At 44.2% G+C, this 27,972-nt stretch overlaps 1 protein-coding gene and 1 long non-coding RNA gene across 7 annotated transcripts in view; one reads left to right on the top strand and one right to left on the bottom strand.

Annotated features, from left to right (window-relative positions):
* The window catches only part of LOC128327937 (uncharacterized), a 34,487-nt gene extending 15,659 nt beyond the window's left edge, over positions 1–18,828 (top strand). Inside the window, exon 3 of the long non-coding RNA XR_008308908.1 lies at positions 18,498–18,828. This is a non-coding gene — a long non-coding RNA (uncharacterized LOC128327937). The remainder of the gene's footprint in view (positions 1–18,497) is intronic.
* SMOC1 (SPARC related modular calcium binding 1) overlaps positions 8,463–27,972 on the bottom strand; it is a 136,706-nt gene continuing 117,196 nt past the window's right edge. For 2 of the 6 annotated variants that reach the window (XM_053257308.1, XM_053257300.1), the window contains exons 11-13: positions 16,393–16,640; positions 12,835–12,885; positions 8,463–8,908 (exon numbers count right to left, since the gene is read on the bottom strand). In XM_053257308.1, the coding sequence (XP_053113283.1) occupies positions 8,892–8,908; positions 12,835–12,885; positions 16,393–16,640 (316 nt within the window). In that variant the 3' untranslated portion in view covers positions 8,463–8,891. Of the gene's footprint in view, positions 8,909–12,826; positions 12,886–16,392; positions 16,641–27,972 lie in introns of those variants that run through there. The other 4 variants (XM_053257337.1, XM_053257328.1, XM_053257318.1 and 1 more) reach the window with 2 other exon arrangements.

The following is a 27,972-nucleotide window of genomic DNA, read 5'->3' on the forward strand; positions in this document are numbered from 1 at the left end:
TGCATCAGTTGTCACATGGTGAACATTCTTCTGAAAGTGTTCCCAACATGGTGAGATCTGAGATTTATCATGTTCTAGGAAGTTTAGCTTTAATCCGATAATGCTAAATTTCAGTTTCACCATAGGAGACCATGTTGAGCACTGGTAGAAAAAGTCAATACATGAAAGCAATAGACGGAATCACTTCACTGTGATCTCACCATGACAAAAATAATCATGTGAATTCAACCTGAAACTAGTTGCAGTAGTAAGTACCTACTCCTCAACAACTGAGAATCGGCTGGCATGTATGTAGATAAGAGTTCAGTGTAACTTAAAAGCTTGCATGATGTTTCACATGCAGACATTGGCTCAATAAAAAGTATCAAACCCCATCCATTTAAAGTTAGTAGGACTATATCCCATTGAAACCAATGGAACCAGTTATTTGCTAACAAATCCCATTACTTTCTGTGGGACTAAGTAGTCACATGACTAACTTTAGGAACATAGGAAACTGCCATATACTGAGTCAGACCATTGGTCTATCTAGCTCAGTATTGTCTTCACAGACTGGCAGCGGCTTCTCCAAGGTTGCAGGCAGGAATCTCTCTCAGCCCTATCTTGGAGAAGTCAGGGAGGGAACTTGAAACCTTCTGCTCTTCCCAGAGCGGCTTCATCCCCTGAGGGGAATATCTTACAGTGCTCACACATCCTGGATGAGGGCCATGATCTATGTTGTTCTGAATGGTCCTTAATTAGGCCAACACAGCAGCAACTCTGTGTACAAGCTACCATAGATGACTGCATATTCCATATTCATTTGCAGTGAAAAGGCAGCAACTAAATGGAACAAGCAAGTTTGCTGGTTTTCGTTAAGAGGCTAACGAAGTAAACAGTGCCACCTATAGGCAATAAAGTTCATTATAAATCTCTTCTGCAGAAGTCGGCTACTGTATTCCAAATGCAATTTGCTTTTCCATGTGTACAAATTGCTGATGAGAACTAGCAGATATTCTGTCTTACAAGAAGTCTCACAGTCAGACTTCATTATCTGAAATGTCTAGTTATCCAAATCCATAGTATGCCACTAACATAGCCGTATGCCTTTTCAGCCTAGGAATGCTGGATCAAAAAATTAAAAATGTGAGAGACTGCAGACTTGAGTGGAACTGCCATGTTCTGAAATGCGGGATGCTGTATGTTGTTTTGGGCTGTGATGGTCTGGACAGATATCAGTCCCTTGTTTGAGAGAAGCCCTATCCAGCAGCAGGGCACAAGCACTGTGTAGGGCAGGGGGACACTTTATTCAGGTCTAGTGGGTGAGGGAGGGGGCAGTTTGGGCTGCAAACCTATTACCAGAAAGGAAGGAAGGAATTGAGTCTTAGTTGTAGATTATACTTAAGGATGTTTATGTAAACTTATTTCCCTCTATCTGCATGGGGTGCAGCTCTTGAAAGATCTTGTGAGATTTGCTAGTGTGGGTTAACTGCAGTGTTAGATCAGAGGAAGCAATGTTCTGAAGAGGGACCTCTCAGCCCAGGTTTTCCTCCAGATCAGCACGAGTAAGCTACTCCGGCAGGCACATGTGTCTCTGCCTATGCATAGACAGGAGACATCAGCATCACATTTGGCAGAAGGAGAGAGGATCTAGCACTAAAATAATCAAGATGTTGAGATCCCAGGAACAGTGGGAGCCAGTGCTGCTTGTAAGATTGACAGGTGGCAGAACAAATGAGAGTAAATGAGTTAACTCTCTGCTCTCAGAAGTGCACTAGATTTTAGGGACAGGGAGTGTGTAAAGCAGGCATGGGCAAAGTATTGTGCACTACACCTTCCATGAGCCGTACACTGGATGGATTGTATGTGGAAGTACAAATCTACAGCTGAATTACAGGGACTACAACAGTTTATAGGCAGTCCTCAACTTAAGATGCTCTGATTTTAAACAAATAGCACTTAAGACATTTTATAAATTGGTTTCAAATTTACAGCAGTGTCGACTTTACAACACTCACTACGGGAGGCTCCACTAGACAGCTGCTGGTGCATGGGCTAGAGAAGGAAGTGACAATGGTAGTTCATGTTCACATTGTAATCAAGACGGTCAGTCCTGGCATGGCTGTGGCAGCATTTAAAACTGCGGAGAGATTGGCTGTCTCAGCCATCCAAGATGCTCCAGCTACTTCCGTTCCCCTCCTCCAGACTCAGCTGCTGCGCTGTGATGGCAAGAGAGAGACTGGACTATTCCCGGTCCACATGCTGCTTCCTGCCCACCTTCCTTCCACATCTAATCATTATCCAGGAGGAGGATATGTTGGAGGTGAGCTGCCCAGTTGACTCCTTCCTTCCATGGAAAAGTGAGAAAGAGCCAGGAAGGGCTAGGTGGCAAGGGTGAGCAAATTCTGGTTCTCCACCACCAGCTTCTCTGCTGTGCCAGCCAGGGGCGTAATTATAATAGGGCAAGGGGAGACAGTTGTCTGGGGGCCCACTGTCTTGGGGGGACACCCAGAGGCAAGTCACATGACTGACTCCCCCAGCCGTGCACCCACCTGGGCTTCCTTCAGTTGTATTCATCTTCCGAAACTGATGTGAGTGTTAAGACTTGGAGCTACCGGAACAGCATGTCTTTCTCTAGTACCATTAAAATGACTTGCATCGTCCACAATTTACAAAACCTTTTAAAAAATAATTTAGGATGATGTCCTATTGTGGCACATAGGGTGTGTGTGTGTGTGTGTGTGTGTGTGTATAATTAAGGTTATTGTTTTGTTTTGTTTTCTGTTTTGTTCTTGGCCTGTATCCTAAACACCCCGATTTTGTTCTTTCTTTGAAATCAGCCAATCCAAAACACACCAATTTTGTTCTTTGTTTGAAATTGCAAAATCCAAATCCAAATCCGAAATGTTTTGGATTTTAAAAAATTGCCCCGGGGCAAAACTGGTGGGTGGGGGTGGTAGTGCCCGATGGGTGGGGGATAATGGAAGTTTCAGCAAAAGTATAGCTTCATGTTAGGGGGAAAGGCGGTGGCCCAGAGCAGAGTAGGGTGGGTGGTAGTGCACATTGGGGGCAACGAAGCTGCCAGAATTATTTCAAAGGAATTGGGCAGAGGGCTGATTTGTAAAGATTTAATGGAGTTTACGCGTCTTTAAGGTTCTTCCCCATAGGGAATGATGGAGGTTTCAGCAGCCCCATAACTGCACGTGGAGGGCACTGGGGTGGCCTAGAGTGTGGTGGTATAGAGCACATTGGGTGCCAACCACACCAATGGGTTGCTAACCCATGGGGTACTGGGTTCTGTTGTTTCTGAGATGTTTTGAGTGTAGATTCTCTGGTAGCATATGAGAGTGGATTCATGGTTTGTTGTTGAAAATCTCATATGCTACCAGAGAATCTACAGGCTGGACTCAGGCTGGCAACAAGGCAGACATAGGCAATGGCATGGCATCTCTCAAGGGGGTGATAAAAATTATTCTGGAACAAAAAAGCAATGCAGTAGATAAATCCAGGCTGGCATGCAGTAGCCATAGCAGGCTGGCTGGCTGGGCTCAGGCTGGCAAGGAGGCAGGCATAGGCAATGGCATGGCATCATCATGGCAACCTGAGGCATGCCATGCCATGCAAACTAGTTCTCTTTCTCTCTCTCCAATGAGGCAGAAAGCCAGAATGGTGCATGAGTAACTAATGCTGAATGAATCGAAAACCCTTCCTTGAACTCCCCCTCCCCCTTGCCCCTTCTTCGGCCCTTCCCCTGGTCAAAGTGGGGTCAGTAAAGAGTGGCAAGAGGCAAAAGAGCCAATGGGGAACAAAGAGGAAATCGTCAGCAGGTCAGCCCATGCTTTAGGTCACCAATTAGAAGGCTGGAAGGGTGGGAAATTCAAAGAGATGCCAAACACAAAATGGAGACTGACTCAGAGATAACCACAAAATGGAGGTCCGAAACAACAAAATGTTCTGTAGCTGAAACAGTGACGTTTTGTTTTGTGTACAAAACTTTCAGATTTGGAAAATGGGAAAACACCCGAAATGGCCCGTTTTGTACCCAAAACGTTTTGCAATCCCTAAAATAAATAAATAAAAATAAAAATGCTTTTTGTTACAACTATTCAGCCTCATTTAAGATTTCTTCAGTGAGGGGGGGCCCCATTTTAAAATCTTGTCTCTGGGCCCACTCCAACCTTGCTACACCCCTGGTGCCAGCATTGACAGCACCACTAGCATTGATAGCAGCACCAAAAAGAAAAGGGGTTGGTGGGTGGGGTATCCAGACTTAGTTCAGGAACCAAACCCCCATTTATAACATTGTTTCCTATAATAAAATAGGTTACAAATTAAGCCATTTGGACTTAAGACACCATTTTCAGGACCCAATTGTGTTGTAAGTCTGAGGACTCCTGTAATTTTGTGGGGAAATCCTTTGAGTCTTTTTTTTTTTTTTTTTTTTTGGAGGGGGCAGATGTCTTCAGGACAAAAAGATACAATGGTGAACTAAAGCGAGAAGTAGATCAGGCATAGGCCAAGCTCAATTAGGAAGAATGTCCAAGATAAAGACAGCAGTCAAAAGAGAACAAAACTGAAAGGGAAAGTGTGGGGTCACCCCTTGAGCATGTGTTCTACATTTGGGAGGGCAGATCCTCACACCAAGACTGCGGTTGAAATTCCAAAATGAAGCTTTGCAGAAAAGCAAAACCTCTTGCACATTATGGGTTGTGGTCTCTTCGGTTGAATTTGGAGGCAAAATTGAACAACAGAAGGTGCATGGATTCCAACCATTAGTAACATGGTGGGAACTGCCAAGAGTAAAAAGCCATCACCTCCGTGCCCTGCTAGTGAATGCATGCAGAGGCAGACATCTAGCTGCTGCTGGAAACAGAATGCTAGACTAGGCTTTTGTTGCTGTGATTCAGCAAGACAACACTCATGCTTCAGGTATATATACTATTGATTTGTATGCTCCTAATACCTTAAACAAATATACAAAGAGAGAAGAATAAAGTACTCTTAGCATCCTCTACTGTTGAGTTCCCTAAACAAGTGTTGATTTGGCCATTATCAGAGACAGAATATGAGGCAAGAGGAACCACTCGTCATGAAGCAAAGGCTCCTTACCGCATATGGAGCACTTACTTACAATAGTGTTAAGATTGTATCCTAGATGAACAGGTAAGTGGTTCCTTCAACAGAGTAGCAAGCACTCAGCCCAAGGTGAGTTGGTAAGAGAGAAGAACTTGCCACAGCCTGTAGTTCTCTACCATTGTTAACAGGACTAAGGAAAACCATCTTGTTTAAGAAGGAACACATGGACAAAGTTGGTTTAAAAACAACAACAAAGTTCTCTACAAGGTTGTTTTTCATTCCTACAACAGTGTTGCATTGGAAAAATAGACTTTTTTTACACTATACTCTAAGCCAAGTAACTGGAATACATACACAATATGTCATGTGTATACAAAGGAGAAAGAATATTCAGAGCAGAGCTTTGAAGAGAAGGCACATACATTGTATGTGATAGGCTCGAGAAGCCAGCAGTGGGTGCTGCTGTTCCATGAGACAAATACTCACGTAATAATACACTTGTGAAACAATTTGACACCATTAAAAAAAAAACCCAAACATTTTTGGCCAGTTTCAAAATTCTATCAATTTAGAAGTACTGCCTGTCCCCCAAGAGCCAGAAGCCCAGGAACCATTTCTTTTTACAATTTGTTCTATTTCTTATGAACGTTTAAGAAGTCAAGACCAACGAACTTGATATTCCTGTTGTGGAGCAAAAGCATCATACTATAGCCAATTTGAATATTATTCAGATGATCACTGGCCCAATTGTATGATCAGTCAGGGTCCCACTGAGAGCCCTAATGTTGCTAAAGGGCACCCCAACATAGTTAGAACACCCTTTAATTGTTTGAGGGGGTGATCAGCTAAATTGCCCTTCTACACACACTCTAAACCCGTTTAAACAGGGCTTTGTAGCATGTGTAGAGGGGCTATCCAGGAACATAGGAAGCTGCCTTATACAGAGTCAGAACCTTGGTCCCTCTAGCTCAGTATTGTCTACAGAGACTGGCAGCAGCTTCTCCAAGGTTGCAGGCAGAAGTCTCTCTCAGCCCTATCTGGAGATGCCAAGAGGGAACTTGGAACCTTTAAGCATGCAGACATCCCAAGTGGAATATCTTACAGTGCTCATGCCTCCCATTCAAATGCAAAACTAAGGTGGACCCTGCTTAGTGAAGGGGACAATTCATGCTTGCTAGATGAACTCACGTGATTAAAGAGATCCCAACAGAGTGTTGTAATGTCCTTAATGACATCAGGGCAGGCATGTTTTTCCACGTCCCCAGACTGATGATGTGTGACAGTGAGCAGACACTTGTCCAAACCAGCTTTATGTTGTACGTGCTTACAAAGATCTGTACACATGTACGTATTTGTGTGAATGACATTCACTTCAAAAGTGAACCTGCATACAGGTCCCATCAAATGGAGAGCACAGATAAGTGTACTACTATATGTGTTGCACATAATGTATGAACTGTATGTGCAAACAAATCTGCATACACACGTATTGTACACAGATTATACATGCACTGAACATAACATGTGAATAGGGCTCCCATGTGGCATGAACTGATGTCTTGGGATTCCCAAAATAGAACATAGCTGTCACATTATTGTGTATGATTTGAGACAGCCAATGCAGTACTATTTTGAAATAGAATGACATGCTGCCTGGCATTCTATTTGGGTTTATTTCCATCTTTAGAGTATTACTGGGATTATTGATTATTCTGCCACCAAACTCATTCTCAAGAGACCTTTGACCTAACAATGATACTAAATAAAGCACTCCCTTTCTCACTATCTTCCATCAGTTGGAGATGAGCTAGATGTACATGAACTAAGGGAGTCAATTCAGCCACTTAATTCACAACTGCATAACTTAAAACTATTGCTAAATATTCTGCAGAAAGCTGAGAAGTACCATACATATATTTAATGTACTGTATTGCTATACAGAAGCAAGTGATTCAACAGGCAAAATACCTCTCAGCATGAACCTTCTGCCATCAGCCCATAACTGTGCATTCAAAGACAATGAAGATACAGAGGAACTAGGACCATGTGTGCTAACTGTATTACAGGTTAAGGAGACGGTGCCTTTCTGAACCATCTGCACCTGCCCTCAACTGAAGCCAGCAGATAACGGACTTGGGCTGAAGCACTGACTTGTCCAAAGCCATTACTGTGGGCTAGTGGTGCATTCATTAGCCCGGGCTAAGATTGGGCTAATAGTGCATTCGCACCCATAAGCCATTACTGTGAATGGCTCCAATAGCCATTAGTATTGGAAAAATTGCTGCTTGTTCAGACAGTGATGCTTTTGCTATTTCAAGAGCATTCAAGTATTTCAGCATTCAACAGTCTAGTGCTGAAACATGGAGTTGCAATGGCACACTGTCCTCTAGTTTGCAGAACAAATTTCTTCTGCAACAATGCAAGCTAATTTACAATACCCAGGTTTCTTAGTTCTGGTTCTATAGGCCTTTATCAGGACTGAGAGTTACACTCTCATCTTTCGACAGGCAGATGCTAAAAACAAAGGCCCTGGAAGCCTACGTGAACAAGCAGGATACAAATATAGGAGGTGGCCACTAGCATTTTAAAAACTCCATCTCTGGGAAGTAAACTTCTGCCTCTTCCACCCTCATTTCTGCCATAAGTAGTATAGACAAGAGGTCAGAAGACCACATTTCTTCCTACATTTGAACACTAACCATTTAGGACCTATTCAACCACAACTGTAGCCCAACCTGAATGCTGATCACAGCTAGTCCAGACAGAGTAAGATTCAGCATGGCTGAGAGTAGCTATTGTTATGCCAAGGTAGCAATATTCGTTTGAAATCCATACAATACCAGAAAATGGTCTGAAAGAACATTCTACTGCTGAACCAAGCAGGTCTGGCCCTGAGCATTGCCACTGGGAGATCATCCTGGAGCCATATATAAGCTGCTCTGACCATTTCAGAAGAAGAATTACAGTTATATTTGTCTGCAACTATAACAAAACACCTTTTCCATCACCTATTTCCTCCTGTGCTCTCTAGTTCTGTGTAACAATTCATCTATATTAAATTAGAAAGCAGTTGCCTGACTCCCAAGTACTTACTGATATATCATGCATTCCTCTTGGGCTTCACCCAGTCATGGTACAAGCGCTCAGGAACACCTTTGGTAACAACCTAGATACAGGCCTGTGCATGCATGGTTATTGACCTTCAGTCATAGCTCATGGCCATACTGGTGCTTCTAATCTCCCCAAAGTGCATCTGAAAGCCTTAACTGCTGCATAAAAGTGTCTGTTGCGGGGATCAAAGGAATGACCTGCGCCTTAAATGTGTACAGATTCTGGTTGTGAAGGAAATAAATTGAAGTTTGAAATTGGGTTGGTTGTAGAAATCAATGTATTCCTGGATTCCAGACTCCTCCGGACCCCTTTATTCTTAAGCACCCTAGAAGAAGTCCTAGGCAGGGACAAAACATTCACACTAAAGCTGGCACAAAACCATTGTACAATTTACATATATTTATATACAGTATATTAAACATCTCTTTCTTCAAGTCCAAGCAATTCTAAAAATTTAAATCATCAGTAGCTGTTCTGTTTTCTTTCCAAGATGTAATGTTCTTCTTTTTCATCTTCTTCTCCAAGGTACTAGGTGATGGCATTAAAAGTAGATCAACTGTCACCCCTCTTCCATTATTTCTTTTTCAAAGTGCAAATGTTGTGGATGCCACTTGTGCTACGTTGGATGTTTCCAGTCCCACCGGACTGATCTCAAGTGGCAGGATGTCCTGTCCTTCCATCTGCCCATCCAGCCAGCCATGTGTGTCATGCTTGCCCATCAGCTCTTAAACAAGACGTCCTACTAATTTTATAGAAGGGTAGGGAGTAGAACATGCACAGTTTGAGGGAGCAGAGAAAGAAGAGGTGAGAAGTCCAATTAAAATCATGCTGATAGGTATTGGATTTACATAAAGATTTTTTTTCTCCACAGTGGATGAAGGTTACTCTAATATAGGTTACTCTCCCCATCTGCTCCACAAGCAGGGCCATTTCAATCAGAACAAACTTTTATAATTAAGCAGTAGGCTTTTTATCTATTTGTTTTGCTATATAAACCACTTTGAGAACTTTTGTTTAAAAAAAAATAATAATAACCAGGTACACCACTCTGAGCTCCTCAGAATAAGAAAAGGATATAATATGAAATAGAGATAGATAGATAGATAGATAGATAGATAGATAGATAGATAGATAGAAAGAATTTATTGCAGTCTTTGACCAGTACAGAAACATGAAACAATATAATATCACGACTATTACAGTAGAAACAATATAATTTTGATGAATATATAACCACACCTCTCTGCTTAGACGATACGTGGCAAGTGCATACATAGAACGCTGGAGGTGACTGAGGAGGAGGTGGGCTGAGCAGGACGGCTGCCTCACTAAATGCAGCCCCACAGAAAGGGACACAGACCCACACCCCGTTCCCTCCTTGAATAAGGCAGCTCCCAACATGACATTGAATAAGGCAGCTCCCAGAGCAAAACTCCCCCCACCATTCATCCCAAACAGCTGCCTGCCTCTTGCTGCTGTGCTCCGGAGATGATACAGTCTTGCAAAAGGGTGTATTAACAGCAGGGGAAGTGTGGCCTATGAGGGCCAGAAGGGGCTGGAGGTGGAGGAGTTCCACTTCTAGCTCCCTTCAGAGGGAGAAGCAGCACCGGGACTCGGCTGGAGAAGGCCACACATGCTGGAGCTGTTGCTCTGGGTGCTGAAGTGGGTTCCTTTGGAAGGCTGGGGTGGGAGTGGGGGGAGAAGTGCATGCAGGAGGATATAGGGGAGAAGAGAAAGAAAGAAGAGAAGTGAGGAAGCGAGAGAGAGAGAGAGAGAGAAAGAAGGGAGGGGAGGAGGGGAAAGGGGATGAGAGGGGGAGAGAGGAGAAGAGAGCGAGGAAAGGAGGGAGGGAGGGAGAGAAGGAAAGGTGTGTGGGGGAGAAAGAAAGCTTTCAGACGGTATGCAAGTTTGAGGACAGAGAACAATGTTGGGTCATGTCAGGTGTGAACTGAAAGGACAGGCTTCATCACCCCACAGGTTGTTTGAGGGCATCTCCTTTCTCCAGTATTTAGTAATGGTCAACTTTACATAGATCTCTCATGAGTAAGATCATTTGACTCACTAGCCCTAAAGACCTACTTGTTCGGCCTGGCCTTCCAAGGTTCTAAAATTGTTTTTTGAGTATTTTAATTGGTTTTAAATTGTGTTAAAATTGTTTTTATATTGTTTTAAGTAGTGTGTCTGAAATGATGTTTGTTTTTATAATGGTTTGTTTTTACGTTTTTTAAACTAGTTGTACACCTCCCAGAGCCTCTGGATGGGACGGTTAATAAATTAATAAATAATCACCACCACCACCACCATTGTATCAGCAAATCAAGAGACCGAAAACTGTATGTACAAAGAAATTTATGACACTGAGCAATACAGCAGAGGCTGTGGTGAGGGGCAAAGAGAGCAATAAAGTATTAGCATACAGATGCTCTGTGCAGGTCATGTACATTGTCATATATTCATTGCTATTAGGCAAAACTTAGCCACGTTGTAGGTAAAGTTAGTTTCATGATTTGACAGGAGAAATTAAATATACTAGCTGGGCTGGGCGCAGAGCATATAGGCCTCTAGTTTGCTGCCTGCCGCTGTGGGCCACCCCCACTGCTTTCTCCTTCCGCCCGCTCCCACCCCCTTCCACCCACCCACCACCTCCTTCCACCTTGCCACCCCCCGTCCATACCCATCGCCCGTCTATCCCCACCGGAGTTTTTGGCACCGTTCTCTCCCCCTGCCCCGCTGCCGCAGCCACTGCCATTTTCTTCCCTCCCACCTGTGGCTATCCGACAGCTCTCCGAACTCTTGCAAGAGCTGCCACACATGAGATTTGCCATGGGTATGTCTTAGAGAAATATAGATAAAGATACTTCATCTTCTCTGCCAGGTATATCCCTAATATGAGGTAAGATTAAAATTTCTCACAAATGCCTATAAAAATTACAGTATAATAAAACATAACCCACATCCTCTATGGCCTGGGCATCACATGGACAGCAGTGTTCAGAGTAAGGAATCTTACCATATCTACCATGTACAACAGTTGAGGGCAATACATCAAAATGGGCTAGTGCAAATGCTCTACAACACTTTAAAATAGTTAGAGCTCAACAGTAATCAGCTGGCTTGATACTAACAGCAGATCTCCATGTTTGAAGTCATATCAGGGCCTTAATCATCTCCTGTTGCCATTCCATATCCAGTATACTTTGCTTTACCACCTTTTTTGCTTGCTCATATCCCATAGTTTGCAGTGCTTCAGGAGAAAAGCCATAAAAAGGAAGTTTTTTCCTAACAGCTGACTTCCACTATGATTGGAAGCTGTCTTCAAGTACTAGTGGAGCCAGCCCCACCAGAGTAAATACCAACTTCAACCAATAATTGAAGTTAGTAATCCGCATCCAGGTCTCCAAATTTGTGACTCCCAATTCCAGTCTTAACACTATGTTAGAAACACATCTAGGAACTTGCAGAATCGATCTTAAAAAGTTTGATTGTACCATTTCTAAGGTAAAGTGTGCCATCAAGTCTATTTCGACTCCTGGCGCCCACAGAGCCCTGTGGTTTTCTTCTGGTAGAATACAGGAGGGGTTTACCATTGCCTCCTCCTGCTCAGTATGAGATGATGCCTTTCAGCATCTTCCTATATCACTGCTGCCTGATACAGTACCAGCGGGGATTCGAACCGGCAACCTTCTGCTTGTTAGTCAAGCATTTTCCTGCTGTGCCACTTAAGGTGGTACCATCTCTACTGGGGCAAAATTAGAGTAAGGACCCAACTGTGCCCCATATAACAGCTGTGCCATTACTTTTGCCTCAAATAATTTCAAAACCACAGGGACATACTTCTAAGTGCCAAGTTCTTAATCATTTCAGTGCCTTTGCACCTACTGGGAAGAACAGTGGAAGGTGGGAGCAGGTTTATAAAAAGGTGCCTCTTTGCTCAGTTAGCAGGGGATTGCTCATAGTAGGCAAGTAAGTAAAATACTATGTGCAAGTTTTCCCATTCTCTATTTTGAGAAGGGCTGGAGTATTTTTTATTTAAAGTTAAAGCTGGAAACTAGGGAAGGATGGATCTGCAATATTCCTGAAGGGCTAGTCCCCTGAAGGCCTTCTTCCTACTCACGAGTGACTCCAATCCTGCTCTGAATAGAGCCCAGATTTTGTTCTAAAGTTTAAGAAGCTTTATATACTGCTGAAGTTCTCAGTGTACAACTAGTAGGAGTAGTTTTCCAAGAGCAGTATCCAGATTTGTTGTATCAGAACCAGCAGCTGGCATGCTATTAAGTACCTCAGAACATAACTTTGGGAGCCATGTTTAAATTCTAAAACAAGAGATGCCAAGAGGCACGTGTCGCATCAGATCATGCCCTCTGACCTGGAAGCACTTCTCGATCTCAGATGCACTTCTCCTTAATCTCAGATGTGTGGAGGACTGGTAGGAGATCTCAGTGGTTTCTGGAATTAAGCATTAAGCTTAGCTTCTGAGATCGAGAATTCTCATCTACTGGTTGAAGTTATCTTCGTCCCAGGAATCCTTGGGCCAACTTCAGGATAACAAACTTTAATAGTTGTCCAGTTAAATTAGCTACATGGAGAACTGTAAAGTGGAATGGATCTATGACAGCAGAGATGGATGACCAAAACAGACTGGAGGGAGCAATTACAGAAGCTACTTACTGAAAGGGTTAACTCCTTGTCTTTTTCCATGGGGGAAACTGCCAATGCTTCCTGCAAATAAAATAAAAAATAAAATAAAGAAGATTCCCACATCCAGTTAATTCCAAGTATTCTGATGTTAAAGATTTAAGGCAATGAAACTAGTCTGCCAGGGAAGGTAACGGAGGTCCTACAGCTATAAGTAAAGTAGAAAGTACACAGTTTACATCCTTCTGTCATAGTCAAGGAGCCAGACCTCCTATTATCAGAGGAGGGGTCTGCCGGGAAGACTGGATGCAGGAACCATCCCCAGAAATAACACTGGAAGGGAGCCCCAGGAGCCCACAGTAGCACAGCCACAGAAAACTCCCAGGAATGCTGGAAACTCCCCAGCTCCACCAGAGCCAGTGCTTGAGAAATAGGGCATGGTCCCCTTAAGTCCCAACAGTTCCTGCAGAGAGGGAGGAGAGTGGAAGACATCAGTCTGTTGCTGGACTGTTAAGCCCTTAGTCAGTTCATTGCTTTGGATACTTGCATCCAGATGGCTCCTGTCCAATGATCTGTGGTCTTTGGCTCTGTTCTCCTGCCTGCATTCCTGTCAATACCTTCGCCAGACTCCTTCACTAGTACCCTTACCAACCCAGCTTGGGACAGGATAATTTCTAGGCCAAGTATTTTACATAAGCCCAGTAAACATAGATTAAAGTTCCCCACACCAATCTGTTGTGACTTTGTGGGGTGGTGGTGGAGGGGGGTCACTAATGAGTAACTCTATAGCATACTTAATTATTCAAAGTCTTCCAGAATTTTTATTGCAAGCATCTACCTGAGAATGGTGGGAGTTTAGGCAGCCTTTCCCCTCAGAAGCAGGAGTTGTGACTGCCTTGAGGGAGTATTTTTCAAGCAGATAAATCCCGCCCACCCAGTTCTCCCTGCCCCGCTGCTGCTCGCCAGTGACTGCCCTCCGAGTCTGCAAACATTCTGCTCCATTCATTTACATCGGGGCAGTTTGGGGTGGGTGTTTGACCCTTTATGGTTTTTCTTCTGGTTAAGTGTCTATGGAAGTGTAGTGTCTATGGAAATATAGACTGAGCACATCTGGGCAGTTCTCCAACTCAGAAACACACTTTCACGGAAACATGAAACAGTTTTCTTTTTGCAGTATGACATCTCCCACAGAAGCCACAAGAGGGTGCTAATAAACAGAACAGGTTGCCACTACATCACTTATATCCCTTGCTTTGCTCTCCTTGGCTTTCATGCCCTCAGTGTTGGGGGGGGCCTTCAGTTCCATTGCTTGCAATTACAGGTCTTCAAGCACCTCCTATCAAGCAAAGGGCCAAACTGCATGCAATGTGGGAGATCTGTGATCTGATTTCCCAAGGTTTCCCCCCTATTTATTTATTTATTTATTTATTATATTTAAAACAGGAACAGTAGACTTTGAATTTAATCACAATAGCAGTGCCATGATTAAATCAAGGGTGTTTGTTTACCCCTTTCCCACTGTGCTGTTACCCTGATCTAGACTGCTCCCTTTCTATACCCCAACTCTTAGCCTCGGAGATGCAAGTACAGGAAAATGTACAGGCACAGATCTGGGATGGTCTGCTAACTGGACAAAAAGGCACCCTTCAAAGTGGTGACTCTCAAGTTTAGCAGGTAGTTTTTCACACCTGATTTTTAGTTCACATCTCCACCAGAATGGAGGGTGTGCATTCACATATCAGCCAACTTTACCCCGAAGTCTCTGTGAGCTATCGGGGAACGCTTCACACACAATTCAGATTTTTCAGTGCGTGTTAGAGTGTAACCCAATTTATATCCAGAGTCTTAAAATCTGCTTTTTGTGTCAGTTTGTGGGGGCAACTTTGAACTCACAATAAAGCCTCACAGTAAACCCATGGTAAAGCCTGCTGGTAGAGCAACTGGCCCTAAAAATGCATGATGTTTTTACCACCATAAAACTGATACTGGGGGCAAGTGGGGAGGTATAGTCAGAGCCCAAGCCAGAATCTGTGAGCACTGGTTCTTTTCAGTACCCACAATGGTGCTGGTCCCTACTGTTTCCTGCCCCCCCCCAGAACTGCACCTGAATTATTTCACCCATACACTGATGAAACCCAGCTCTACCTCTCTACCCAAGATCTCCCCCCACCCATCCAATCCTGTATCTCCAGCTATCTGGCTGATAGTCTTGCTTGGGTGCTTTATTGTTGTCTCAAGCTCAATATTTATGTATTTATTTGATTTATATACCACCCTTCCAAAAATGGCTCAGGGTAGTTTATGTTCAAGTCAGAACTTTCTTTTCTTTTCTTCCAAGCCATACATACTTCTTTTCTCACCCACTGAAAGGTCGCCATCCACCCTTTTGTACAGACTCAAAGGCTTGGTGGTGGTGATTTTCTCTCTCTCTCTCATTACCCATATTCAGTCTGTAACAAAATCATGTCACTTCTCCCATGACTACATTGCAGAAGTTCAACCCACTTTCCATCTCCTCTCTACCCCCTTAGGGAAAATGCTAGTTCAATGATCTCTTTCCTTGACTATGTTCTTTCCTTGACTATGCAACCTTCTCCTCCCTGGGTTTCCATGGTCTTCCCTCAGCCGCCTTGCCTCCATCCAGCATTCTGCTGCTAAACTCATTCACCTCTCTCATTGCTCTGATCATGTCAGATCTTTCTTAAAATCCTATACTGGCTTCCTGTCTACTCCTGGATCCAGCACAAACTCCTTGTCTTCAAAGTCCTCTATGGCCTTGTGCCTCCTTTTCTATGAATACAAATACAACGGATATTTATATACCGCTTTTCAACAAGAGTTCCCAAATCAGTTTACATAGATAGATATAGATATATAAAAATATAAATAAAAAAATTGGCTCCCTGTCCCCAAAGGGCTCACAGTCTAAGAAACATATGATAGACACACCAGCACAGCATCTCTCAGAGATGCTGTGCTGGGGATGGATAGGGCCAGTTGCTCTCCCCCTGCTAAATAAAGAGAATCACCACGTTAAAAAGATGTTCTTTGTTCAGTTAGCTCATATTCTCTCTGCTCTCATATTCTGTTACTCTCCTGCTTGTGACCTTCACCCCTCTACCTTCATCCTCAACTGTCCAAAGGTCTCCTGCTCCCTAAAATGACTCTACTCTTTCTCCTTTACTGCCCCTTGTGCCTGGAACTCCTTCCCAGCTCACCTGCGTGATATTTCCTCTCTTATTTCCTTCAAATCCCTGCTTAAAACCCACCCTTTCCATGATTCTTTTGGCACAACCCTCAAGTCCCACACAGTACCACAACTAATAATAAGTACATATACATGAAAGAATGACATATTATTCCCACGTTTACCCTGCTTGCTCTCTCCTCCCCTTCCTTCCCTCTGTCATCTGCCTTGTGTCTTTGTCTAGACTACAAGTTCCTCAAGGCAGGGACCTGGTTTGTCATATGTTATAAATCACCACACACATGGATGGTACCAAATCAACAAAGAAACAGCTATGACCAGAGACAGACAGTAACTTTCTCAAAGAGTTAAAGGTATTTTTAAAAAACCTGCAAAAAACCCACCTCCTTCCTTCCCGACACCCAAGCAACCTTTCAGTTCTTGTAGTGAAATAGATTTGTCCTTGTTGAGATCACAGTAGTCAGTGAAGCGCCGTGCACATTTCTTGGGCTTAGCTTTCTTCTTCACATAGCGCTTGAATGGCTTCATTTCCCTCTTGTTGATGTCATGGCTGCTATTGTTGTCCAGTTGACTGAAATACCAATGTACTACCCGCTCCTCCAATGTGTGGCTGGGATCAGGTTCAGAGAACCTTGAAACAGAACAGAAAGATGTTCACAGGAAATATGACTTCAGGTTTTAACATGCTGTTTGGCAGACTGTTCATACATTTCAGATAGATAGATAAAATTTGAGTCTATTTATTTATTGCTTTGTTTTTAAGGGCATCAACTTCAGGTGTCTGGTTCTACAAAAAGAAGTATACTTTTTTATTTTTTTGGAATCCTTTAGGGCATCAGGAAATCTCTTCCACTATCAGCTAGAAGTGTTTCTTTGTAATGTCCAAGGCTCCCCTTAAACAGCATCAAATGCAAATTCAGAAAGTTGTAGAACCCTACAGATAACAGTAGCTTTTATTGGGCTATAACACTGTTTAAAGGGGATAAGGAGAAATAATCTCAATTCCTGTAGAACTGGGAAGTGCTGTGATAGATCCAGGAAAGGAAGAACGGTGCCTAGATTACATTTATGCATATTTTCACCTATTTAGCTATCAGATTAGATTTTTTTTCTTCAAGTATTCCCCCAAAAAGTGCAGATGTAGTGAAATAATGACCAGGTGAAAGAACACTAACCCAAACAATCATGTGTTTCATAGGATACCAACTTTCACACTTAAAAAAATCTAGATTTGCCTAATAGAGGACATGGGATTGTGTGATTTGAAAAAGTTCCTTACAGGTGTTTGCTAGCACAACCCCCACAAAAATATCCTGGTATAAACATAGACACACACACACACACACACACACACACACACGCACGCACGCACACACATATAGCTTGAATTCTGAGGGATTGCAAAATGTAACGGAAAGGCATGACGTTAAAGCAAGTTGCCTAATTGAAAATTAGCGCACAAGCAGATTACCTTTTGCAAACATTAAGACACTTCAAAATTATTGAAGTCTATTTTTCAATTAATCAATTTAAATTAAGCTCTACCAAAAATCAGTATAAGCATTGGGCTGGGGTGAGATGAAACAACAGGGGTTGGGCCATTATTTCACCAGAATGCAGGCAATTGATAGTGTAGTGTTCTTCACTGCAAGGCCCAGAAGTAGGGATGTGAGCACTTTTGGGGAAATTGTACCAGGAATACCAGAGAAAGGGGGCGGGTCCTTACGTGCTCTCCATTGCCCCATGCAGCTTCCTGCTGGGGTGGTGCACATCCCAATAACTCCATGCACGGCACCAGCATACACATGGTGTGGGCGCCATTTGCATGGTTAGCAACACCATGCTGACCAAGCAAATGTTGTCCGTGTATGCATGGATGCCATATGTGTACAGGTGCTGCACAAGGTGTTATTGGGATGTGCACCACTCCAGCACGAAACTGCATGGGGCAGTGGAGAGGAGGTCAGGACCTGCTCACCTTTTTCTGGAAGTTCCCAGCACAATTACCCTAAAAGTGCTTGAACTGTGGTTCGGGCACATCCCTACCCAGAAGCCCATAGAGCTGTGTGGGGGAAGTGCTGGGAAGGACTACACTTACCAGCATTCTATGTGCACCTTCTTAGACCTCACTGGGACTTGAGTGGGCTCTGTTTCTCTAAAGGGCCACCCAGGTCCTCGAAAAAGTGCAGCACTGCACAGAGGTCAGCACTGTGGGAAATGTCTCTCACACTGAAGGCTTTTTGCCTAAGTGGCCTCCACTTGAAAAATAGTGAAGATCACTAAGTGAATGTGTGTGGCAGGGTAAGGTACTGAACGAGAGTCTACTTCTCTTTGCTTGCTGGTTAACAGGGGTAAACAAACTGTCCTTGGTACTGTAAGGGCAAAGATATTTCAAGAGCAACACGCTATAAAGCTGAAAGGTTTCGGTAGCCAAAAGACCAGAATTATTGAACTTTCAGACAATGCTAACCTTTTATTTCTTCCCTAGCACTACCAATCCTCCAAGTCTAACACAGAATGGTTGCTGAAGAAGAGGAGGAGGAGGAGGAGGATTCATGTTTTGGAGTGGTCAAGTCAAAGTCCCGACCTAAACCCGATTGAAATGTTGTGGCAAGACCTGAAGCGAGTTGTTCATGCAAGGAAGTCCTCAAATGTCACAGAGCTGAAACAGTTTAGTATGGAAGAATGGACCAAGATTCCTCCAAGCTGATGTGTGAGACTGATCACCAGTTACAGAAAAATGTTTAGTTGCAGTTATTGCTGCTCAAGGAGGTGCTACAAGTTACTGAATAAAGAGTTCACATTCTTTTTCAAACAAGGATGTTTGTTGTTGAATCCTTCTCTTGGGTAATATTCAAAATATATCATTTTTGCCTGAGTTACTTATTCAATCATGTTGCCTTCCTTTCTTACCAGAGTTTAGCTTAGGATCTAATTATGTGTTGAATAAGAATTGTGCTAACATACAGACCACCCTAGAGGGTTCACAAACTTTTTCTCAGCACTGTACAGAATTGATGCTAATTGCCAACATCATCGTTGTTGTTGTTAATTAATAATAATAATAATAATAATAATAATAATAATAATAATAATAATAATTCGATTTCTATACCGCCCTTCCAAAAATGGCTCAGGGCAGTTTAGACAGAGAAATAACAAATAAATTAGATGGATCCCTGTCCCCAAAGGGCTCACAATCTAAAAAGAAACACAAGATAGATACCAGCGACAGTCACTGGAGGTATTGTGCTGGGGGTGGATAGGGCCAGTTACTCTCCCTCTGCTAAATAAAGAGAATCACCACATTAAAAAGTGCCTCTTTGCCAAGTTAGCAGGGGTCATTAAATTGGCAAGGAGAGCTGGTCTTGTGGTAGCAGGCATGACTTGTCTCCATAGCTAAGCAGGGTCCGCCCTGGTTGCGTATGAAAGGGAGACTAGAAGTGTGAGCACTGTAAGATATTCCCCTCAGGGGATGAAGCCGCTCTAGGAAGAGCAGAAGGTTTCAAGTTCCCTCCCTGGCTTCTCCAAGATAGGGCTGAGAGGGATTCCTGCCTGCAACCTTGGAGAAGCTGCTGCCAGTCTGTGAAGACAATACTGAGCTAGATAGACCAATGGTCTGACTCAGTATATGGTAGTTTCCTATATTTCTATGTTCCTAAATTAACTAGAAATATTAGCATCTTTCTAACTCAGTTCTTAGCAATGAAGTGGATCTACAATGTGCATCCAGTTTTGAAAGCACTTGTTTTAACAACTTTTAGTCATAATATATATAATCATGATTTCACAGCAAATCCTTCACATGGTTGCCTCATTCTTGGCAAATCCATCAGGCGGTGGGGAGGAACAAAAGAGACAGCAAGTTGGCTGTAACTGTAAGGTTATTGCTTCCTTACATTACACCATCTCTCATTAAGCCACATGAAAGACTCTCCAAACTGCAAGTTCTGTGGGAAAAGTGTAGTAAATTTGTTCAGAAAGAGAGAGCGTACAAGGGAAGCCACCACACACCAAAAACAACACAAAACATATAATAAATTAAATAGCAGCACAGGAGATCTCAAGAGCCTACTTTTCTTGACCACATCAGAACGGAACCAGTAATCTTTCTCAAACTGCACAGGGGAAAATAAGTTCAAAGGAAGAATGATTAGAAATATATCCCACATGTATCTGTCCACTCCGTAAGAGAGTCAAGAGAGGCCTTGCTGCATGTGCTGCTTCCTCCAAATATTTATATGCCACTTTTCAATAGATGTGCTCAAAGCAGTTTACATAGTAAATAAGTAATAAATAGTATGCTTCTCTGTCCCAAAGGGCTCACAAACTCCACAGTCTGCAAAATATAAGAGAATCGCCACCAAGAAGTAGAAGGTGGACACCAGCAACGGCCACTGAAGGGATGCTGTGCTGGGCTGAAAAAGGACAGTTGCTTTTCCCTTGCTAAATATAAGAAAATCACCACTTTAAGAAGATCCCTCATCGATCAGTTATCGGGGGAGCCTTCCAAGACTTCATTGGTAACCATGCAAGACAGGCTCTTTTCTGTGAGATTCACCTGGCATCCCTCCAGAAGATTCATTGCCTTGTGAAGACATGGCTCCTTTTTTTTAAAAAAAATCATCCTTTCTGCTTAATTATGATGTTTTAGCTCAGTATTTTATGTGTTTTTTAAAAGTAGTATTGTACTGTTTTATAAGTTTTTTGTTAGCTGCTTTTGATTTTAAGACAGACAGAATATACCACACACACACAGAAATAGCATCTCTGTTGTACTCTTCTCACTCTCATACTACCAGAAGTTAACTTAATCAAAAAAAGTAAGTTGTTTGACTATGTGATTATTTTTGGGAAGAAAAAGACTTGGCAGGTTTGGGGCTGTTGCTCCCTCTTTCTGTGCTAAAGGTAAAGTGTGCCATTCAGTTGGTGTTGACTCCTGGCAACCACAGAGCACTATGGTTGTCTTTGGTAGAATACAGGAGGGGTTTACTACTGCCATCTCCTGTGCAGTATGAGATGATGCCTTTCAGCATCTTCCTATATCACTGCTGCCCGATATAGGTGTTTCCCATAGTTTGGGAAACATACCAGCAGGGATTCGAACCGGCAAGCTCTGGCTTGCTAGTCAAGCCATTTCCCCGCTGCGCCATTAGGTGGCCTTTTTGCGGTAGATCTATGCAAATACATTGCAGTTGCACACAAACCAGGAAGGATTCTGACCTGTGGGCTATTAAAATGCTGACTTGGGAGCCATGAGTTGTGGGTTCCATTTCCTTCAGTTTGTACACTTTATTAAGTTTTGAATATAATATGCTCCAGCCTTGAGCCATACTTAACACAAAAAAACAAGGAAAGAAGGATAAATGGAGCAACCAAACAGCTTGCAAAGTATACTAAAGAAGAGGACCAATCTCTATAAGCATTTTTAATATGACTAGATTGGCCCCTTTGGCTAAGGGCTAAACTAGACATACCAGCAGATCTGTTGCTTGAAATTAAAGTCACTCCGCCTCAATCATGCACAAAGTTGGGAGATCCAATTTTAAGAGCAAAGGTGAGAAGGTACAAGTGTCTGCAGGTTAGTTTTCTGTAGTCTGTCCCACAACATTTATTTAGGGTATTCACTATTTAGGGTAGTGAAATCTAAAACAGATTGTGAGGAGCTCCAAAAGGATCTCTCCAAACTGGAGGAGTGGGTGACAAAACGGCAAATGCAGTTGAATGCTGGCAAGTGTATATATTGGGGCAAAAATCCCCAACTTAACATATACGCTGATGGGATCTGAGCTGTCAGTGACTAACCAGGAAAAGATCTTGAGGTCGTGGTGGACAGCTCATTGATAGTGTTGACTCAATGTGCGGCAGCTAGGGGTGAGCATGAATCAATTTTTCATTTCAATTTGTACCCAAATCGAATCACCCCAATTTGTTTTGGGTCCGAATCTGCCCCCGCAATCACCCCAGATTTGATTTTCCAAATTGATTCAGATTTTTTTTAAGGGTCTTGGGGCCAAAAGAGTGGGGTGGGTGGTAGTGCCCAGTGGGTGGAAGCTACCACACAAATTACAAAGAGATTGGGCAAAGCGGTGATTTTTAAAGAATTTTTGAAGTTGGTGAGTCTTTAAGCTTTTTCCCATAGGGAATAATGGAGATTTCAGCAAACTTGGTGGGTGGTAGTGCCCAATGGGTGCAAGGATTCAATAGAGTGGATTCAACATTGAATCCACTCTCATTTTCTACCAGAGAATCTACTCTCAGGACACCTCAGAAACAACAAAGCCCAGTGCCCCATGGGCTTGTGGGTTTGCGGGTGGTTGGCACCCTATGTGTGCTTCACCACCATTCATTTTGGGCCACCCTGGTGCCCCCCAAGTGGAGTTATGGGGCTGCTGAAATCCCCATTATTCCAATTGGGAAAAGCTTAGACACACAAAATTCAAAAATTCTTTAATTATCACCCCTTTCACCAATTTCTTTGCAATCTGCGTGGTAGCAGGCACCCAGATGGGCACTACCACCTGACCCACTCTTCTGACCCTGAAACTCCTTTTCTGCCCCAAATCTGCTGCAAAGGCATGTCATCTTTAAAAATTCTTTTAAAATCAGCCCTTTGCCCAATTCATTTGAAATCTGGGTGGTAGCTTCCTTGCACCTATTGGGCACTACTTCCCAAAACAACCCTCTCTGGGCCACTCTGGTTCCCCCCACGTGGAGCTATAAGGTTGCTGAAATCCCCATTATTCTCAATGGGGAAAAGCTTAAAGATGGGCCAACTTCAAAAATTCTGTAAAAATCACCCCTTTGCCCAAATAAAATAAAATGTCTAAGTTCATTAATTACTCCAGCCCAGCATTCTAAGATAACATAAGAACAGCCCTGCTGGATCAGGCCCAAGGCCTATCTAGTCCAGCATCCTGTTTCATACAGTGGCTCATCAGATGCCTCTGGGGAGCCCACAGGCAAGAGGTATATGCATGCCCTCTCTTCTGCTGTTGCTCCCCTGCAACTGGTATTGGAGACCTCATGAAGTACTGTACTATGAATATTCTAAAGAGCAATTAATACAAATATTAAAAAATTATTATCATCTTCAAGCTATCTGATGAAAATGCTGCCTGTGTAATAATGATTGGTGGGGCGGGGGGGCAATACAAGAAGTATCTCTGCCTAATAAACATTTTGGAAATGTGAGGTACTGCAGGTCCAATTTGTCTCAAGGTTTTCCAAAAGGACTACAAGTTGCAGAAGGAACAACTGATAGTGTTAAGACACTCCCCGGGCTCAGAATTTCTGGTCCTGCTTGCCAAATGGAAACAGTTATTTGTGCTGGAAAGTGAGGAACAAGGACTGAGGAGAACAATGGAAGAGAACAGCAGAGTCACTAGCCTCAATCAGAAACAAAACCTGCACTAATTAACATCATACAATGGCTGCATTCAGATATACACAAAACATGGGACAGAGATCAAAACCTAAATGGGACAGAGATTCTCCAATGCTGCCCCAAGGCTTTGGGGCACACTCCCTGCTGAAATAAGAGCCTCCTCATCTCTTACAACTTTTTAAAAAGGCAGTCAAGACACATTTGTTCACCAAGGCTTTTAATTAGATACTGTTTTAATACAGCAGTTTGATGGTTTTTAATAGTTTTAACATTGTTTTAAATTTTAAATCGTTGTAATGTTTTAACTTTTTCATTTGTTGTTTTCATTGTGTTGTAAACTGCCCAGAAAACTGTGTTTTGGGTGGTATATAAATATGTTAAATAAAAAACTCCATTACGTTAGAATTCATGAAACTGTGGTTTCAAGCCAAAAGCAACCTGCAGTTTGCCTTGCCAAACTCCAGTTTGAACCTTCAGTTTGCAGTAAGGTTTGCTACCAAGACCTCTGGTTTGGCCACCAAAGTGTTACATATGCTCCCAGATGCTGCCATAACCGCGGTTTCATGCTGATTTTGAAACTGCAATCAGAGACGGCAGCACAGACCTGCCCAGGATCGCAGCTGCTCCATGGCTGCAGCACTTCTCATTGGCTGCCTCTCCAAGCACCAACCCTGCCCTTCCTGTCACCTATCCCGTTATGGCAACTGGGACACTGCCATGTCCCATCCCAAGCTGGTCAGCCTGTCAAGTGGCAGAGTCACACAGGGGCATTCCCTCTTCCCACTCTGTCCCTTGCTCCCCCCACCTGGCAAGCAGGAGGGAAAAGTAGCGGGATGACAGGACAGGCACTAAGTGCTTTGCTCCCTGAGAAGGAAGCAACTATGAAGTATGTTCACTCCAGATGGCAACAGAAGCAAGGCACCCCATCACAGCACCAGGAGAAGAACCAATGGCCAGGAGCGGGGAGTACTTGGGGTTGGATGTAAAAGGCAACCCCAACCAAGGATTCTTGAGCAGCCAAGTCCTACTTTTTTCACAGAAAGGTTGGGGGAAGGGGACGCAGCCCCTTCCCCTTGGGGGTTTGCAGTCTCTAGGCTTACTCATGATCAGGGCTGGGCAGCAGAATCAGCATTGAGATGTGGCTGACACCCACCACCGCTGAGAAGGAAGATTCTTCGTATGTGATGGTGAGGGATGCCAACCCAGGGTCGACTGCGCTCACTCAAGAGTGCAGGCCATGGGGACACACCTCACAAATCATAAGAACCGCCTGCAGGGACAGGGCAGAGGTGTCAGTCACAATCTCTAAAACAACCCCTCCTCCCTTGGACCACTCTCTCAAGAGAGTGTCAGGCCACTGGAGCTCTATATTGAGCCAGGTTGCTCTATGGAGAAAAGTCATGGGGACGGTACCCCGGCAACTGCTCTCCCTGTCTTGGTGACTGCCACCAAGTAGCTGTCAAAGCATGCCCCCTGCCAGCCTGTCTGCCCATGTGGGCCTGTGTACTCTTGCTTGTGCCCCAAAACAGCTACCCTGCTCTCCTGGGGTGGAAATCAGGACTCCTCTCTCCCATGATTCCCAGCAATAGCAGATCTGCATACAGCGCTATATGTAGCATACAATGCTACAACAGCAGATCTGCATACAATGCCAGACTGAATCTGGGAATTTTGAATGGGTTTAAAGATCCATCCAAACACCCAGTGTCCCCCCACACCCCATCTGTGCATGCAGCCAGGCTCTGAAATATGGAGCATCACAATCTCCTTTGGGTATGTGCAAGGCTTCACAGGGAAGGGGGTTTGCAAAAACCAAAAAATATTTATATATTGCTTTTCAACAAAAGTTTCAAAAAATAATTTACATAAAGAAATAAATGAATAAATACGATTTATTTTGAAGCGCTTCTGTTCTTGCAGTGCTTCTGTTCTATCTTTTGCCATGGATTACTGGGGGTCCCACACAAGTGGGGCCCCTTTTATTGGGTTAGTTCAACTCATGAGTGTGCAGTCTGATGAGAGACCTTTGGCTTACAGTTCCATGGCCCTCCCTAGTTGACTGGCCCTCTCATGAGGAGGATAGCCCAGCAGCAGCAAGCTGCCAGTGGACCAGGAATGCAGTTTGGTCTGCATGGAGACACCCTTTGGACCGGACCTCCAGGTGGAAGTCTTTTGCTTGGGCAGAACTGGCAGAGTCTAGAAAGAGGGAGAGCTGGCTGGCTAGTGTGCCCACGTAGTAGAGAGAAGCTGGGCTGAACTGGACTGCCTGGTGCTCCTGTGCTAAAGTAGGAGATGCTTAGCTTTGGGTTCCCCCCACATGCTTGAATGAGGCACTCTCTCCCATCAGGGCCCCTTTTGCCTCCCTTCTCTCCCCCCACCCCAGTGCACAAGCTCCCTTGGAGGCACATTGCCCATATGATCTGTGCATACCTCTCCAGCTGATGCGGGCGGTGGCCAGGCTGCAGCTGCATTCTGAGTGGAGCTGGCAGTGGCTACATTGGACGGGATGATCCCTTGTACTTCCCCAGCTTGAATACGTGAATTTCCCACCCAGTCCCTCCCCACCCCACAAACTCCCCCCCCGCGCCGCCACTGCTTCAACAGCTGCTGAGGGTGGTTGGCAGCCTCCTCTCCTGCATCCAGGCCCATGGGGACTGAGAGAAGCAAGCCTGCAACAGTGCCTCCACAGTGCTACCATTGAGCTGCACTCCCACAGCCTAGGAGGTGAAAGGGGGCTGCATTGAGGTGCCAGGCAGGATTATATTGCTCGCTTCTCTTCCCTCCCTTCCCTGTCCCCCATTGTCTACTGTTGGGTTTGTCACTGAGAAAGGGGGCTGGGGAGAAGCCTCCTCCCTGGCACCTGCATGAGTGCCCACTGCCACTTCACACCCTCTATGCAAACTGAGTGCTTTGGGCAAACCTTGCCAGGTAAGGCAATTGCAGGGGATGCTGAGGGAGGAGGCAGACACTTTAGCTGTTGGTCAAAGATTCCTGCCCAGAGAAAGACCCCTCACATCCCTCTCCCCCTTCACACATCCCGTCCGCTTCTACCGCTACTCCCATTCTTGTTGCCCCCTTCAGCTTCCTCTCCTCCAATCCCTCCAGAGGTTTGGGCGCTGTGCCACCTGCTCAGCAGCATCAAGTAGGGTGTGTGCGTGTGTGTGCAGGGGGATGATGCTTATCTTGGGGCGGGGGCTCCCCTCTCCTGGAACCGAAGGTTGGTGGACCGCAGTTGGACAAACATCTGCATTGTGGCTTACAGTTTAAAACTGAATCCGTGGTTTCAGTTTGATTTCAACCATAATCTTGCTAGATTTATCAGTTTAATGTCAGGGCAGCATATGCTCCCCAGTAAAGAAAAAAGAAGTACACAACTAGCCTCCTGAAACTTCCAACCTGAAGGAGATTCACTGCTTGAACAAAGGTTGTGCCATGTTTATGCAACAAAGTTTCATACACAACAAAGTATTTTCGATCGTTAATGGTTGCTTAAAGATCTTAATAAAGACAAATGAACATAATGAAACTTGAATTCATAAGAATAATCTGGACATGAAGTAAAGAAGGAAAACGTTAAATTAGCCAATTATAATCTACATTTCACTCTTCTCTTTTGGTTTCCTTTTTAATTCCACCCCATACTAGGGGTAAGCACGAATGGTTCGATAGTGAACAAGTCCACCGTGAACTGGGCCAGTTTGACGGCTCGATTGTGAAGGGGGCTGGCCTTCGGGAAAGGCTGACCTGTCCAAGATCGAACCAGATCCATCCAGGTTTGCCGCAGACTAGTTCGCCGGTTCAAGTGGTTATGTGTAGGTAAAAGGCTGTTTTGTACAATAAAGGCGATAAAGCTTAAGTTAGGGCAGCCGGTGACGTCAGCAAGAGCAAGGTGCTTTTAAGAGTAAATGAGAAAGAGCTGCAAGCTCACTGTTCTGGTACCACTCCTGTCCTTGGAAGCTGCAGCTACAGCAGCGCTCCCCCCAGCCACCCAGCCACAAGGAGGCAGCACAGCTGCCAGCCCAGCATTCACTCACCTGGCCTCCATGCACATACAGTGCCCAGTTGAGTGAGTGCCGGGCCAGTAGCTACACCACTACTATGCAACCAGGCTGGTGGAGCGGGGGGAGCGCCACTGCAGCTTCCAGAGACAGGAGAGGTAGCGGACCAGTAAGCTCACAATACTTTCTAATTTATTCTTAAAGGTGCCTCATTCTCACCTGGGCACTTTCCAGATTACACGCTGTTCAGAAGTAGTTTACTTCGGCTTGGTAGGATCATCTTGAAACCATTAATTAAGGGTGTTGCGCAAAGCCACTGGGGGGAGGGCCAGTCTTTTCTAGCTTCCACGAACCTCTTACAATGAGGAAATGGTACATTGCATATACCTGAAGTGTCCATTCTCAGCAGGGAAATGGAGTGCATCTGACCGTGGGTTGCTCCTCATCACTCGCTCCATAGACCGGGCCAATATAAAAAACAAGAACCCCAGTAGACCCCCTTCCTTGTGAGTGGGAGAGCCATCTCTGGATTCCCCAGTTCCGCCCTGCCTAGCTCTGAGTAAACAAGATACTCACAG

The sequence above is a fragment of the Hemicordylus capensis genome, chromosome 1 (assembly GCF_027244095.1).
Source record: "Hemicordylus capensis ecotype Gifberg chromosome 1, rHemCap1.1.pri, whole genome shotgun sequence".
Classification (NCBI taxonomy): domain Eukaryota; kingdom Metazoa; phylum Chordata; class Lepidosauria; order Squamata; family Cordylidae; genus Hemicordylus; species Hemicordylus capensis.